The sequence below is a fragment of the Eublepharis macularius genome, chromosome 8 (genome assembly GCF_028583425.1).
Source record: "Eublepharis macularius isolate TG4126 chromosome 8, MPM_Emac_v1.0, whole genome shotgun sequence".
NCBI classification, from domain to species: Eukaryota; Metazoa; Chordata; class Lepidosauria; order Squamata; family Eublepharidae; genus Eublepharis; species Eublepharis macularius.
The window spans coordinates 124,774,879-124,791,025 of record NC_072797.1 but is presented as its reverse complement, the minus strand read 5'-3'; the positions used below and the strand labels follow the sequence as shown (position 1 = coordinate 124,791,025).

At 45.6% G+C, this 16,147-nt stretch overlaps 1 protein-coding gene across 1 annotated transcript in view; it reads left to right on the top strand.

Annotated features, from left to right (window-relative positions):
- The window catches only part of GRIN3A (glutamate ionotropic receptor NMDA type subunit 3A), a 173,749-nt gene that overhangs the window by 114,408 nt on the left and 43,194 nt on the right, over positions 1-16,147 (top strand). Inside the window, exon 4 of the mRNA XM_054987645.1 lies at positions 9,690-9,835. Within this exon, the coding sequence (XP_054843620.1) occupies positions 9,690-9,835 (146 nt within the window). The remainder of the gene's footprint in view (positions 1-9,689; positions 9,836-16,147) is intronic.

Below are 16,147 nucleotides of genomic sequence, written 5' to 3'. Positions count from 1 at the left end.
ATGGTAAGGGGAGCCAATTGCACTTGCATTCCAAAATGTATGCATCTCTGTGCTTTAAAGAAAATCTCTACAAATATGACGTATGATCCAGAGGAATCTTGCTTTGGCACACAGATTTATAAAACTGGGTGCACATTAAGATGTGCAGATTTCTGGAATAGAAAATCTCTCACCCCCACCAGCAGACCTGGGATCCCTAGTAGCAGAATAAATCTTTCCCTGGCTTTTCTGTAGCTTTTCTCCCTGCACACATACCCCACTGGTGGGTTTTTTTTTCCAGCAAAGTCAAACCAGGGCTTTTTTGAACTGCAGAATGCTTTCTTTGGTCTGAGGCCTAGCCCTGACCCCACCTTTTGCCCTCCTTTTTATTCTCCTGGGTTGAACAGCAACCAATCAAGAAAGTTAATAGTATCCATATCTAGATTGCTGTCTGGCGGAAACTGGTGTGTGCTTGCTGTAGATGTTATGAAAAATTATCTTCTTCCTCTCCAATTTTTTTCTGCAATGTCTGTTAATACCTCTGGTTTTATAGGAAACCTGGACTTCCAAATCGGCATTTTTGCCAGAAAGTCTATTGCACAGAGGTGGAGATGAATCTGCAGCACTACAGTTCATTTAGATTTAATCAGCGTGAATCAGCAAGTGCAGGACTGCAATAAAAGCATTCCTTTCCGAGCTCCTGAGATAGTATGTTGTACGTCCCCAATAAAACACTGATAGTAGTGAGTGCCCCTGCTGTGTTATGGGGCAGTTATTCACTTTTCTGTTTGGCTAGTTTTCAAATTAAATGGGGAGTAGCTAATTCCAGAGATGCATTTCAGTTATCTAAAGCTGCAAAGATATCTTTAGATGACTCCATTGCGGTGCATTATTAGCTATGGAGAAATTTCCTGAATTAAAGTTTATCCACTCGGATAAACCTTAACTGAAAGGTTCCACTTAGCACTGGCTCTCAAATACATGTTTATCATTCATTCACTGTAATGATGGCTGCTGACTAGAGATGGGCACAAACAGCAATACGAACTAAAAAAAGCCATGAACAGCCCAATCAGCTGTTCGCGAACAAGCTTTTTGTGAGGCCCCATTCTAAACGAACAGGTGGTCATTGCAAGCCTCGTTCGTTGCTGTTCGTCAAGCCAGACGGTCTGGCACCTGCAATCAATTCCCTTGGCAACTTAGGCAGGGATTGTCTGAACTCTGTCTGAACTCCTGCTGTTGCCCTGGAAACCCCAATCTAAGCCCAATTTAGCTTGATAGGCAGGTCTTCCTTCCAAGTATGGACTGGAGCTCCAAATTTGTAACAAGAGGAAAAGACCAGGGGGGAGGGGGGCTCCCAGCTCTGGCTTTCAGGGAGAGACAGCTGCTGTTAGAGAGAGAGAGAGAGTGCACTGGAGCTTGAATTTTCTTTGTGTGTGGTGGGATAGGGATCTACCCCTTCAGGTTCCAGGGCTGCTGCCAGGCTCTGGGGCCAAGCTCTTATTTATTATTGGTACATTTCCTGCTGCCTGCTCAGGTAGGGTTTCTGGGAGTGGTGTGGTAGGGATCTACCCCTTCAAGTTCCAGGGCTGCTGCCAGGCTCTGGAGCCAAGCTATTATTTATTATTGGTACATTTCCTGCTGCCTACTCAGGTAGGGTTTCTGGGAGTGGTGTGGTAGGGATCTACCCCTTCAAGCTCCAGGGCTGCTGCCAGGCTCTGGAGCCAAGCTATTATTTATTATTGGTACATTTCCTGCTGCCTGCTCAGGTAGGGTTTCTGGGAGTGGTGCACTAGGTATCTTGATGACTGGAGGAGAGCCTGCTGGCCCCCATGAACAACGAACATGTTCATGAACAGGATCATGTTCATCAATGTTCGTTGTTCGTGGATGGCAACGAACAACGAACACCATGTTCGGTTTTTTTCTGTTCGTGCCCATGTCTACTGCTGACTCAAGTATGTGAAAATACCATTGCAGGCTGTTACTGTGTATGGCCAGGAAGACATCCATGAATGTGAATACGGCCCACTTTCCAATCTGAGCCCAAAATCTACACTACAATATCCTAATCACAAGGAAGAAAACTTTCAGTTCTGAGCAGTTAAGGGAACTTCTGGCTTCTGTTCTACTCCTATCTTAAGGGGCACCCCTAATATGGAACATGGCCCATTTAGGCTTGCCAACCTCCAGGTAGTAGCTGGAGATCTCCTGGAATTACAACTTATCTCCAGGCCACAGGGATCAGTTCCCTTGGAGAAAATGGTTGTTTGGAAGGTAGATTGTATGACATTATACACTGCTAAGATCCCTCCCCAGCCCAAATTCCATCCTCCCCAGGCTTCACCCCCAAAATCTTCAAGAATTTCCCAACCCTAGACCCATACCATACCTATAAGACATCTTTGGTGAAGTTGTGAGGCGCTTTTACAAGCTGGGAGAGAACGCTGGGACTCCATGTACAGTGAAATGAATAACAAGGTTTATTCAGAGGAATAAACGTATGAACTGAAGAAACAGTAAAACAATCAAAATAATATGAACCATTGAATAACATCCAGTGCCAAAATATCACAGCTAGAACTAGTCGCTCGTAAGTTTTCAAACACTGGACAAGGTTTTCCACTGAAGAGCAGGAGAGGGAGTGGTATGTGTGTGTGGTGTGTATGTGTGTTTGTTACAAGTAGAGTACATAACTGTACACAGGTGCCAATTCTAGCGGCGATTATGAACCATTCAGTAGGATCTGTGTGCTGGGAAAGGTTAAGATCTGACAGGGGAGGGTTTCGTCAGGTTTTAAGGAGAGTGAGAGATTTGATGTTGTGAGTGAGGGAGAAGGAGACGTTTAACAGGAGCATAAATTAAAGATGTGTGGAGATATCAGCTCAAAGGTCAAGTTTCCCTCTCTGGAGAACTGAGAGTGTACAAAGGCAGTAGGCCAGCAGAGTTCACTAGGTCTAGTGGATAAAAGGCAAGAGAATGCTGTATTTGTATGTAAATAAAACTGTCTGAGGAAAGGGCCTTTCTTTGAACAGACTTTGAACACAACTTTGAACAGTTGTGCATCGCACAACTTCTAGTTGAATGTTATTATTTACCTCAGTGGTATCTTTCTTTCTGAATAAACTACATTCTTGAAAAGTTAAACCACCCTCTTCCTATCAGTTTAAGTTATTATCTGAAGTTATCAAACCAAGTTTGGGTGGGTTTTTACCCAGGTCCAGATTCTGTCCTCACAAACCTTTCTAAAGTCCTGCTGGCCCCCCTGGTGAAGTGAGCCCAGAGCCCAGATATGTCAGAAGAAAGGCCTCAAAAAAGACAGTATCTGTTTATTAGGGTTGCCATTAAGCTTGGAGAAAATGTCCTGAATCCATTAATAGGGACTTAATCTGTGGAAATGGGCAGCTGAGGCATGTTGCGGCATGGAGATTATTATTTATTTTATTTCTTTGATTTGATTTATACCCCGGCCTCCCCACAGATGGGCTCAGGGCGGCTAACAACATTCCAAAAATACATTAAAATCACAAAAACATAAAATCAACAATATTTTTTTAAAAAATCATTATAATAGTCCAGGAGCAGGTTGTTTGGACAAATATTGGGAGCCCGTATACAGGCACAGCAGAGGGCAGAGGGCAGCCTCAGAAGAAGTGGTGGTCTTAGATGGAAGACGGAGGACACCCGTTGGCACTCAGCTGAAGGCCTGGCAGAACATCTCCGTTTTACAGGCCCTGCGGAACTGTAACAGGTCCCGCAGGGCCTGGATCTCCAGCGGGAGAGTGTTCCACCAGGCCGGGGCCAGGGCAGAAAAAGCCCTGGCCCTGGTTGAGGCCAGACGGATGTCCTTTGGGCCAGGGACCACCAGGAGTTGCTTGTCTGCAGAGCGCAATGCCCTGCAGGGGATGTAATGGAAGAGGCAGTCCCGCAGGTATGCAGGTCCTAGTCCATGAAGGGCTTTAAACACCAAGGTTAACACCTTGAACCGGATCCAGAACTCCACTGGGAGCCGGTGCAGCTGGCACAGCACAGGATGAATGTGCGCTCGGATTGGCGTTCCGGTAAGGACGTGTGCCGCTGCATTCTGGACCAGCTGTAACTTCCAGGTCAGGCCCAAGGGCAGCCCAGCGTAGAGTGCATTGCAGTAGTCTAGCCTGGAGGTGACCATTGCATGGATTACTGTGGCCAGGTCCTGAGGCGAAAAATAGGGCACCAGTTGCCTGGCCTGTTGAAGATGAAAAAAGGCAGACCTGGCAACAGTCGTGACCTGGGCCTCCATTGAAAGTGTGGCATCCAAGGTCACACCCAGGCTCCTCACCGTCGGCGAAGGTTTCATTTGTACCCCGTTGAGGGCTGGGAGCCAGGTCCCCAGCTCGATTGCCCCATGATCCAGACACAGAACCTCTGTCTTCAGGAGATTCAATTTCAGGTGACTCTGAAGTAACCATGCCATCACAGCTTCAAGACCCTTGGCCAAGGAATGCAAAGCAAGATCAGACTGGCAAAAAAAACAAATTAAGCCTCTATTAAAGAAACAGGACATTTCTTCTCTAAGCAGTTGGCACTGACAGCCCTTCTGTCCCTGCTCCACACATAGGGTTGCCAGCCTCCAGGTGGAGGCTGGAGATCTCCCAGAATTACAACTGATCTCCAGGTGACAGAGATCAGTTCCCCTGGAGAAAATGGCTGTTTTGGAGGATGGCCTCTATAGCTTTATACTGTTCTGAGGCCCCTCCCCTCCCCAAACCCTGCCCTCTCCAGGCTCCACCCCCTCAAATCTCCAGGAATTTCCCAACCTGAACCTGGCAGTCCTATCCACACACTAAGAACCCAATCCAATGCATTGTACCCACCAAAGTAATACCTTTGAGCCCCGTGGCGCAGAGTGCTAAACTGCTGTACTGCAGCCCAAGCTCTGCTCACTACCTGAGTTCGATCCCGGCGGAAGCTGGGTTCAGGTAGCCGGCTCAAGGTTGACTCAGCCTTCCATCTTTCCGAGAACGGTAAAATGAGTACCCAGTTTCCTGGGGGTAAAGCGTAGATGACTGGGGAAGGCAATGGCAAACCACTCTGTAACAAAAAAGTCTGCCAAGAAAACGTCAGTAATGACTCGGTGCTTGCACAGGGGACTACCTTTACCTTTACAGCAATCTGCATTTCATTTACTGGAAAACAGTCTTATTCACATACATGGAACTTCTCTAGAATGAGCAGTCTATGGACATGACCTAAAACAGCTACTGTCTGTGTGATCACTGGAGGATACAGCTGGAGAAAAATTGGCTGCGAGTTTTGATACCTTTACGAATGGTTCTCAGTTCCTCACTGCTGAGGAATTTGCTCACCGTTCTGTTCACAGTTTTTCCCCTCAAAGTGCCTGTATCTGTGCACGTAAAATTTGGGCACTTAAATTTGATGCTGAATTATGAAATCTAAATTTCGAACAGTGGTTAGCTTCTTGTTTCAGATGTGCCTCTCTTGCTTTTCAAAAAGAAACAGAGGGTCCTAGCTTAGCAATTTGAAAAGAAGCCCAAGCAGGCGGCCGCATATCTGAATACAGGGTTTTCTGTTCTGTGTGAAGTCCTGAGCTTGAAGAGTTGTGCAGACGTAGGTCCTGTTGGGGAGATTCCATGCGCTCTAGCAAAATGAAGAAAGAGGAACGGACCTCCTGGCCCGGAGAAACGTTACTCTTTGCAGATGTATGCTTCCTGAGGGAAGGAATCCTTCCTGTGAAGTCAAGAGTAAATCCGAAAGGAGGGAAGAGTCTGACTAATGTTTGGTCAATGAGGTTAATGAAGTAAAATAATTTGGATCTGCTAAAAAGAAGTCCCCAATTCCTGGAGAAGTAAATTTTAAATGTTTTAATTATTATTAATATTGGATAGTGACCATTAACTTAAAAGGGGCACATCTCAGAAAGAAGACCCTGCGTATATCATTGAAAGAGAATTTATTCAAATGTATCCCCTTTCAGCCAGTGATTTGACACAAATCAAGACATCAAAGGTAGTGATTTTCAAAGAAATATGGGTTTATTGATTACAGCATAAGCCCATGATACATATCACCTCTCCATAGGCACATATGAATAAAGACTAGTTCCATTGGAGGGCTTATTATACCCTTCAGTACCCTTCAGTGCTGATAGTTTACAGAATAATTGTTATTTTTTTACAGAATAAAAGATCAGAAGGTTAGTATAAACAGTTTTTCAGACTACATTCCTCAGGATACATGGCACCCAGCAAGTCTGATTGACAGGGCAGTCAGATCTTATATACATATGAAATTCGCCCCCTAAGGAGGTAAAAAGGGGTAAAATGTGTTTTCCCAAAGGGATACAGCTTCCCTGTGTGGCTGGCAGGCTCCTTCACCACCACCAGCCCCGGCCACTGCCGGTTCAGCCACTCTTCCCTGATTGGGCTAGTTTTTCAAGGTCATTTGCATATGCAGGCTGATTGGGTTCACAACATTCCACACCTCATCTTCCCCAGACACAGTTAGAACACAGAGGTCATTTGCGTACGCAGCCTGATTGGTCCTCCTCACCCCCCACATTCTAAACAGTATGCAGTTGCTATTGGGAGTCAGTGAATGTGTCCTGAGGTAAAATGCACCTCCCAGTCTTCCCCTCAAAGTTCACTAGGGTTGCCAACTCAAAAAAAAAATTTACAAAACTATAAGTATTATCACTGGATTTAAAGTAGTTAAATACTGTAGCGAAGCATGGGCATCAAACTAGTCCTGTAATATAAACATCTCAATGATGAAGTCATAATTTTGTCATGGGTTCAAAATTTTTCTGGGAAATAGCACATTCAAGGTTAAAATCTTAATTGCAAAGTGAAAAAAAGATATTGTTGACATTCTCTCCTTACTGTAGGGCCAACGTGACGTCAGCTTCTCTCGGCTTAATCTGAGAGAATCAGTTTGCCCATCGAGGCAGATTTTGCCTCCTGTGTAGAAGGTCAGCTTCAATAGAGCTCATACATAGGTTTTTAGGTGAGGGGTCCTCAAGAAAAATCCCTTTACAATCATCTAGAAACAACGAAAGGTTGGTTTTCTGACTTTAGAACTTTTTTCCTCTTATTGATGCCAATTTGCATTATTAATCAACAAAAACTCATGCAAATTAATTGGCGGTAGAATTCTAAATACACTAACCTGGGAGTAAATCATATTGAATAACCCTAAGTAGGATTTGGAGGATTGCTCTTTCTTTAATGCCTGCCAAGTGTAAATGGGGAGCATTTAGTTTTCATGGAAGAGAGCATTCCAAGTGGCCTTTTCATAGGGAATTTGACTTCAAGTGGTAAAGCAGCAACCCCCAGGCTACCAATCTAGAGGCTGCAAGGTAAAGATCACCTGCTGGTAATCCCTTCAGGTAGGGTTGTCAGGTCCCCTGCTATGGCAGAAGACTTTCTGCAAGCAACCTCCATTGCCCGCCGCCACTCCATCAGCCAGCAGGAGAAAAATACATTACAAAATCACCATCAGCATGACAGCATGATAATAATAACAATAATAATATTTTATTTATATACCGCCCTTCAGGACAACTTAAAACTCACTCCGAGCAGTTTACAAAATATGTTATTATTCTTATTCTCACGATAATCACTGTGAGGTGGGTGTCTCTGAGAGTGCTCCGAAAAGCTGTGACTGACCCAAGGTCACACAGCTGGCTTCAAGGTGGAGTGGGGAATCAAACCCCGTTGTCCAGATTAGAATCTGTCACTCTTAACCACTACACCAAACTGGCTCTTATGTCACTTCTAGGGAAAACCTAGAAGTGATGTCACTCCACTCCAGTCTAGGAATCATCAGAAACTCTATGGTTTTACCATAATGACTGTGCCACTGGAGTCCTGTCAATCTTACCTTCAGGTAGAGCTGCCTTGCCCCTGAAATGGTGGTTCATGGGCACTCCATCTATCAGCCAAACCAATTAGTTGTTGTAAGGATAAATGTATTAAGTCACATGAAGCTCTTTGTCAACTTCAAAAGTTAAGGATAGACATGACAATAATGTCTTTGGAAGAAATATTCTTGAGCCTCTTTAGCATGGCGAGGGAAAGCTGTTCTCTTGATTTGACATACTTGACTATCAATAAAGAGGCAAATTAATTATGTGAAGGAATAGATTTTGCATATCTCTTCAATTCTCACAGCCATTATTCTCTATACAATTTCAGGTTATAAATTGTATTCTTTGAGCATGAGAGGTGATGGGGGGAAGGTTTTCACCATATCATTCAAAGCAAGTCTCTGAAACATGATGAGGTCTTGGGGAGGTCATCTCAGTCACGGAACAGCAGAGGTACAATAATGCTATAATGACGGGCACCGTAATGAGAAGCTTAAGTAGGCCTCTCACATGCCTGATAATGAAACTTCTCCATTTCTCAAACAGCACTACAGTGAATAAGTGATACTGAACATTAAGGAGAAGCAGGCTACAAGCAGCACTTCTCACGTTAAAAGCTGCTCTCTGGGCCTTGCCCTTCAGAAGGACTGAGAACAGATTGGCAAAGGCTATATTCTGGCAAAGTCACCTCAGTAATCAACAGTACAGTACTCTTCTTGGCCCCCAGACTCAGGGCCAAGCTACACATGACGAATGACACTTGAACAGCAAGTGTATTTCTCCCTGTTCACTTGCCCTCCACTCAATCCACTTGCCGTCCAAGTGTCATTCGTCATGTGTAGCTTGGCCCTGTGTTGTGTTTCCTACGAGACAGTTTTGCTACAGAGCAGAGAGTTCTTGCAAGAGTGAAAATTAATTTGGCTCCCCTCCCACCCCGATTTGTCCGCTGTGAGTTTTGATGTTGGATATTCTCATGTTGTTCAGAATATTGGAATGTTTGCTGAATACTCACTGAAGATTTAAAGATTTATAGTAGACATTTGACAGTCAGGTTAATTTCGTGGTTTTTATCAGGGCTTTTTTCTGGGGAAAGAGGTGGTGGAACTCAGTGGGTTGCCCTCGGAGAAAATGGTCACATGGCTGGTGGCCCTGCCCCCGATTTCCAGACAGAGGGGAGTTGAGATTGCCCTCCGCGCCGCCGAGTGGCGCGGAGGGCAATCTGAACTCTCCTCTGTCTGGAAATCAGGGGGCGGGGCCACAAGCCATGTGATCATTTTCAAGAGGTTCCGGAACTCCATTCCACCACGTTCCAGCTGAAAAAAAGCTCTGGTTTTTATATTTTATTGGATATCAAAGACTGAAGCCAGAAAAGGAAGATATTTGCTATTCAACTCTGATGTTTTGTTTCTGCATATGATGTTTGATCGAGTTTGACAGCTGACACAAAGTGGTCCTTACATGTTGCAGGATGGTTGTGAAGAGAAAACAAGCAGGGAATAACCTGCATGTGTAACTTCCAGACCTCCAGGCCTGTCATTACAATTATTAAATAAATCAATAAGAGCCTTGCGTAAAGTATAACTAGTCAATCTTATGGGATGTAAGACCTCACCATCACAGATCTGCCATCACAAAGCAACATGTTGCTTTCTTCCTTTATTATAAAGTGAGTTCTTTGTTAGGGTTACTTCCTGCCACATGTTTCTGGGCTACTTATCGGAGCAGGGCTGTGATCATACAGTACAGAAAAAGTGATTCTCATCTGTTTGATGTGGCCAGAACAGAAAATGCTAGAGGAAGTTAATGACAAATTCTCCATTTCTCTTTCTTTCTCTCTCTCCAGCTGCATCACCCTTCACAAGGGTTTCGCTTTGGAACTGTGCGAGAAAGCAGTGCTGAAGATTATTTCAAGCAGAGCTTTCCAGATATGCATGAGTACATGAAGAGGTACAACGTGCCTGCAACTCCCGATGGAGTGGCATACCTGAAGTAAGTGCGCATCATGTGCTCAATGCACATTCTATGTGGTCTTCACTGGGTAGGACTGAAGCCCCAGAACTCTTGAGAGAGCTGATATGTCAGTTCCTGGCAGGTAGATCCCTCAGCCCCTCTCCAGTGAACACACATTGATTCCAGTAGAAAAGCTTTTATTAGGATCTTTACAGTTCAGGTCTGAACTCCATCATGGAGCTTGGTAGAAGTGACAAGGCAAAGCAGATAAGCATTGTTATACTTGATTTTCCTGCTCTCGAACAACTGTCAGGATTTTGGAGCGCAACTCTACATGGGTCCTGTGAGAACCCTTTATAGTTATGGCTAAACAGTGAGTACACAATAATAGGTTCCCAGCGTCTGAGCAAAGTAGCAAAAGCAGGCATCTGGAGTCTTCAAGGTCATCTCTAGCTCGGAGATGCATAGTTCTGTGAGATAACATGAGAAGCCCCTCCTGGCAAGAGGGCCTGGAGAAATAACAGTTATAATATGGAAAGAACATGGCTAAGGAGAGAATACGTCATCTTAGCATCAAAGATTCAATATACTGTGGCATCAGTGACATAACAACCTAACAATCATGGCATGGCTGTACACAGACATGACATGATATATGTCCCAATAGATCAGAAATCCCTTGTAGCATGTTACTAAAATGTTTGTCATTATAACAAAGAAGCATAAAATAGGAACCTTAGTGCAAGGGGGAAAGATAGTGCCCTTGCAGAATCATTGTCAAGGGGTGTCGGGCCCTCACTGAGCGTTTCAGTACTGTCTCTCTCTCTCACACACACACATGGACGGATGGGCACACAGACACATCTTTTTAGAGACATCAATATCCATGGTACTTTACAGAATAACACAGGGCTGAATCCAGATTTAATTTCCCCCTAACAGAACAAGAGATCTCATTTCTGCTGGTTCCCCCTTCCTGCTGCAGTCTTCCAGTTTGTCCCTCATGCCATTCCAGGAAGATCAATTGGTTGCAGTGGGAGGCCAGGAAGTTCTCTTCTGCTGATGGTTGTGCCTTCCAGAAGCAGAAAATGCAGTCTGGAATCCAGATTCAACCCGTTATACCCAGGGATTATTTCGTAGAAAAAGAGCTGGAGGAACTCATTAGCATACCACATTAGCATAACTCATTAGCATATGCCACACCCCTTACCATCACCTATCCTGGCTGTTTTGGACCCAATCCTGGCCATTCAGGGTCGAAATTGGGCTCAAAATGGCAAAAAGGGGCTGAAAATGGCCCAAAAGGGGCCCAAAATGGTCAGGATCGAGCTGCTGCCGAGTGGGAAACTGATCCACCACCCATCAGAGGCCTGATCCAGGACATTTCAGCCCCAATTCAGGGTGAAACGGGCCCAAAATTGCCACGAGTCAGGTGGGTGGGGCCACCTGACATGTGACCTCTTTGGGGAACTGCCGGAACTGCATTCCTGCATGTTCCCCCTTGAAATGAGCCCTAGTTATACCCAAGGAGCTTAGTTTATAATCTAAATTTAGGCAATGGCTGAGGAAGACAGAGGAAGAAATGTAAGAGACCTGGATCATGCAATTTCCTTGGCCACTGCAGACCCGTCTCACACATCTTTGACCCATTTGCTGTTCCTGAGGGTCCTCTGCCCCCCCCCCCCACAAATAAAATTTGAAATCAGTGGGACTTATAATTCCCTAGATTTGGCTGCAATGTGTCAAGTATTCTTAGCATTGGAGACATAGATCAATGCAATCTTAGTTTACCTGTGATTGGTTTGTGTGTATGTTTTAGCTAGTGTAAGTTTTTTAGCATTTATAAGATGTGTATTTCAATTCAGAGGAAAAATAAGCTTGTAAAATTATCAGATAAATAGCGCAATTGACTATTATGTGCTCTGATTTTATTCTCTTTATTGTTTGGGTTGGAGACTGTAGGCCAATTGACACCACTGGTAGCGATCAAAGATTCATGGATCCCTTTTAAAAGGGGTCATCATGATCACAGACACTGGCTACATTCACATGCACTAAGTTCACACTTAGAAATGAAACCCACAGTATGGCTCAGAGTTGCCTGGTTCCCCAGAGGGGCCCAGAGGGGCCAGGTCCTCACAGGAGGTCTTCATTTTCCATCACGATATGGAAGCAACAGGTCATGCCAGTGGCTGATTCACTAAAAATTATCCCTCTGCACTGTTAGAAATCCCACCAGATGGGTTGCACATTTTTTTCTGTTTGCAATTGCCCATGGCAGTATAAATTAAAAGATATACATGCATATATTATTGCATATTAATAATAATATTAATATTAATATTAATTGCATATTAATAATAATAATAACTGCGCTTATATACCACTCTTCTAGACAGATTAGTGCCCCTCCCAGAGCGGTGAACAAGTTAGTGTTATTATTATCCCCACAAGACAGCTGGGGAGCTGGGGCTGAGAGGAGTGGCTTACCCAAGGCCACCTGCTGGGCTCATGGCAGTAGTGGGATTCGAACCAGTAGAGTGCTGATTTGCAGCTGAACCACTTAACCACGGTGCTACAGCAGCTCTGTATTAGATCAGATGTGTTTCATATCATTCCCATCAGGAGGTTTTTAACTGTTCATACATGCAATAAGCACAAGAAGAATGAGAGCCTGTATATTCATAGGAAAGAAAGGGTAGTGTTCAGCCAGCTATAATTTGGGACAACTAGCCCCCCAAAAGAAGTAAATGCCACCTTAATTGCAGTCAAAACTCACAGAATGCCACCAGAAACTGAGCATGTACTTGTGAACATGAAATTTTTTGTGCCACCTCACAAGAAACATAGGCTACCATAATGTGCACAAGAAACATAGGCTACCATACTGTGCTATGTAATGATCAGTATTCTATGAATGACCTCAAAGAATCTTGGAAACCAGTTTGATGAGCTGAAAATTCTGTTAGAGGTATTTCTCCCCCCCCCTTTTAAACTTTATTTCCTAGAATTCCCAGGGAATAGAGAATTGTGGGGAAATCAGCTTAATTATGTAATGTAGATTTACCTCTGTGTTTGAATTTTTCATCTGCCAATTCACGTTCCAAACAGCTTCTTACAGTGGTATAGTTCCCACTAGAGATGGACACAAACCGAGAAAATTCCAAACCATGTGGTTCATGGTTCATTGCAGTTCACAAACCATGAATCGTGAACTTTCACAAACTTGCCCCAGTTTGGGAACCAGTTTGTTTGGTTCATGGAAACATCACTTCCCGGTCAGCAGGTCTGCAGAGAGTCCATCCCCCAATTGCCTAGGAAACAGACTGTCTGCAGTAACGAACTGAAATAAGAACCAAATGAACCAGGCTAAAATTCGTCACGGTTCGTGAGAAATGACCTCCCACAAACCGCCGGTTCGCAAACCACGAACTGGCTCGGTTCATGATGAACTTTGGTTTGTATTTCCGTTCGTGCCCGCCTCTAGTTCCCACCTAGGAACTGCTCTCTGTACATATACCAGATGCTGAGGATAAACAATAGAGAGAACTGCCGTGCCTTCATGCCCTGCTTATAACAAACACAGAAGGCTGTCCAGCTTGCATTTACAGACACCTCTTCTCCAGGTGTGAAGCAGAAATCTTTCCTAGTTCTGATACCCAGTATCTTCTCTAATTGATGAAACCTGAGATGGAACAAGAATGCTCTCAACAGAAAGTATGTACTCTGTTACTATGGCAGCTATGCCATGCACATTTACTAGGTACTAGGGGTGTGCAAGGAAAAAACTTTCGGCTTTCTTGTTTCGGGATTACCCGAAACAAGATTCTCTACCGGCATTAGCCGAATGCCGAAACAAGAATCTCTTTCGGGATTCGGGATTCGGCATTATTTCGGCATTCTTTCGGGATTCTTTCGGGTTATTTTGCTGGGAAAATGCCTCCGTCTTTCAGGACGCCTGGAGGAGGCATTTTCCCACCAAATAAGCCCAAAATTGGTGGGGACCTTCCTCTAACCCTTCTCTAACACCCACCCAAGTTTCAGACAGATTGGACTTTGGGGGGCCATGTTATGGCCCCCCAAAGCAGGTCCCCCCATCCTCCCATAAAGGAGCATCTTCTTCATTATTTCCTATGGGGAAAAAATGAAGAAGCAGGCTTCCTTTGCCAGGGGTGGCATTTTGCATGCAAAATGCCCCCCAGCCCTCAGGGGCCCTTCTCCCACCCCTCCTCCCACCCCCCACCGAGGCTCAGCCTGCTCCCACTTGGGGGGGCCATTTCATGGCCTCCCCAAGTAGGTGCTCTAATCTCTACCACTGACAGCTGGGGGAGGCTTGTGTTGCCAGGGGTGGCATTTTGCATGCAAAATGCCCCCCAACCCTCTGGGGCCCTTCTCCCACCCCTCCTCCCACCCCCCACCAAGGCTCAGCCTGCTCCCACTTGGGGGGGCCATTTCATGGCCTCCCCAAGTAGGTGCTCTCAGCCCCTAAAGTCCACCCTTCACAGCCCCACACAAACCCAATTCCCCCCCAGCTGCCACACACAGACCCAAATCCCCCCAGTAGCCCCTCACAGACCCAAATCAACCCCCACCTGCCCCACACCCACCATAACCCCAGGAACAGGCTGGCCTGCCCTCCCCTTTTGGGAACCCCTAAACTCTCTTTCCCAGGGCAGTTCTGCACAGACAAGGGGTGCCACAATGGTGGCAGTGCCAAATCGTCCCTGGGAAAGAGCACCTGCCCTGGCACACAGACAACCACCCCCCTGACCCCCCCACCACCCGCAGAGAAGGCTGGCCAGCCTGCCCCATTGTTCCCTATGCTGGGAACCAACCTCCCATCAAAGAAGGGAACACAGACACACAATCATTAAGTTTAAAAAACCTTTATTTTCTCATTTTCAAATTACAAGTGGTCAACAAATCACAACATATTACACTTATTGTCCCTCATAGCACAACACAACACAATTAACTACACATCAGAGAATCTTAAACACATTTTTTTTTTGAAATGGACAAACAGTAAAGTTTTGAACATTACAACAGGTCACATAGTGAGCGGGCACAACAGGGCATGGAAACAGAAGATGATCATAATAACTACCAGCCTAATACAACTCTCCCTCCATAAAACGACTTAATGGGGGGGAACCACTGCAACAAAATCCCCCCCCCAACCCTCTGGGGCCCTTCTCCCACCCTTCCTCCCATCCCCCCACCAAGGCTCAGCCTGCTCCCACTTGGGGGGGCCATTTCATGGCCTCCCCAAGTAGGTGCTCTGCTCTCATCTCTACCACTGACAGCTGGGAGAGGCTTGTCTTGCCAGGGGTGGCATTTTGCATGCCAAATGCCACCCTCACCCTCAGGGGCCCTTCTCCCACCCTTCCCCCCACCCCCCACCACATGCATTCCTTGACAATCAAGAAATCTGGAGTTAAATATAATGTGCATGTAAGTCCCTCAAAGACAGAAGCAATATGACCCATTTGATTTCCACAACCTCAGACACAATTAGGGATCCGTTTCCCCTTGGTGGGGGATCCCCCACTCTCACCTATCACCCCGAAGGGGGAAAGTCAGTGAATGAGCCTTCAAGGTACGCTCCAGGGGCTGCTGCCGTGATGTCACTGATGTCATCTGGCTGCCCTGAGAGTATGCCTGTGCTTTGCAGTGGGCTGATTTGGGCCCTGCAGGCCAAAGCAGGATCCCTTGTGGCCCAAATCTGCCTGCTGTGAATTGTGCGTGCTCCCCAGCCTTGTGTGATGATCACATCACTTCCTAGAACAGACATCATCATGCCAGAGCATTGCCATTAAATGATCATGCGTGTGTGAACAGACCCTATGTATCCTGTAGGCTTCAGTGATGGTATAGTAATGTTTTCACTCACATTATAGAGAGAGAGAGAGAGAGAGAGAAGGGGGGGAGGCACTGAAGCTAGATTATTTCTTCTATTTTACTGTCCCCTTCCAAAGCCAGGGTGGCATTGGCACAATGCCCCCCTCCCCCCGGCCAGAGCCTTAGTACCAGTATGCATTGACAGGCCCATGCATCATAGTCCTTTTTGAGACCCAGCCAAGTTGTGTGCCTTTTGGAGAAAAATGTTCAAGTTGCTGGTGGGGGTATGAACAATTTTTAGATATCCACTGTAGTGCAATGGCTAGAGAGTTGGTCTAGAATCTGGCAGACTCTGATTCTGTGCCTTGTAGGCTTGATGGATGTTCTTGGCTCAGCCTAAGTAAACAATTGTGTTGTGTTTTCCAGAGGCAGTCTAGGTGATTTTGGGGCCCTGGACAAATGTTCTTGACGGGGCCCCAGAACCAGTGCCGCCCCACCACTGGCTCCTTG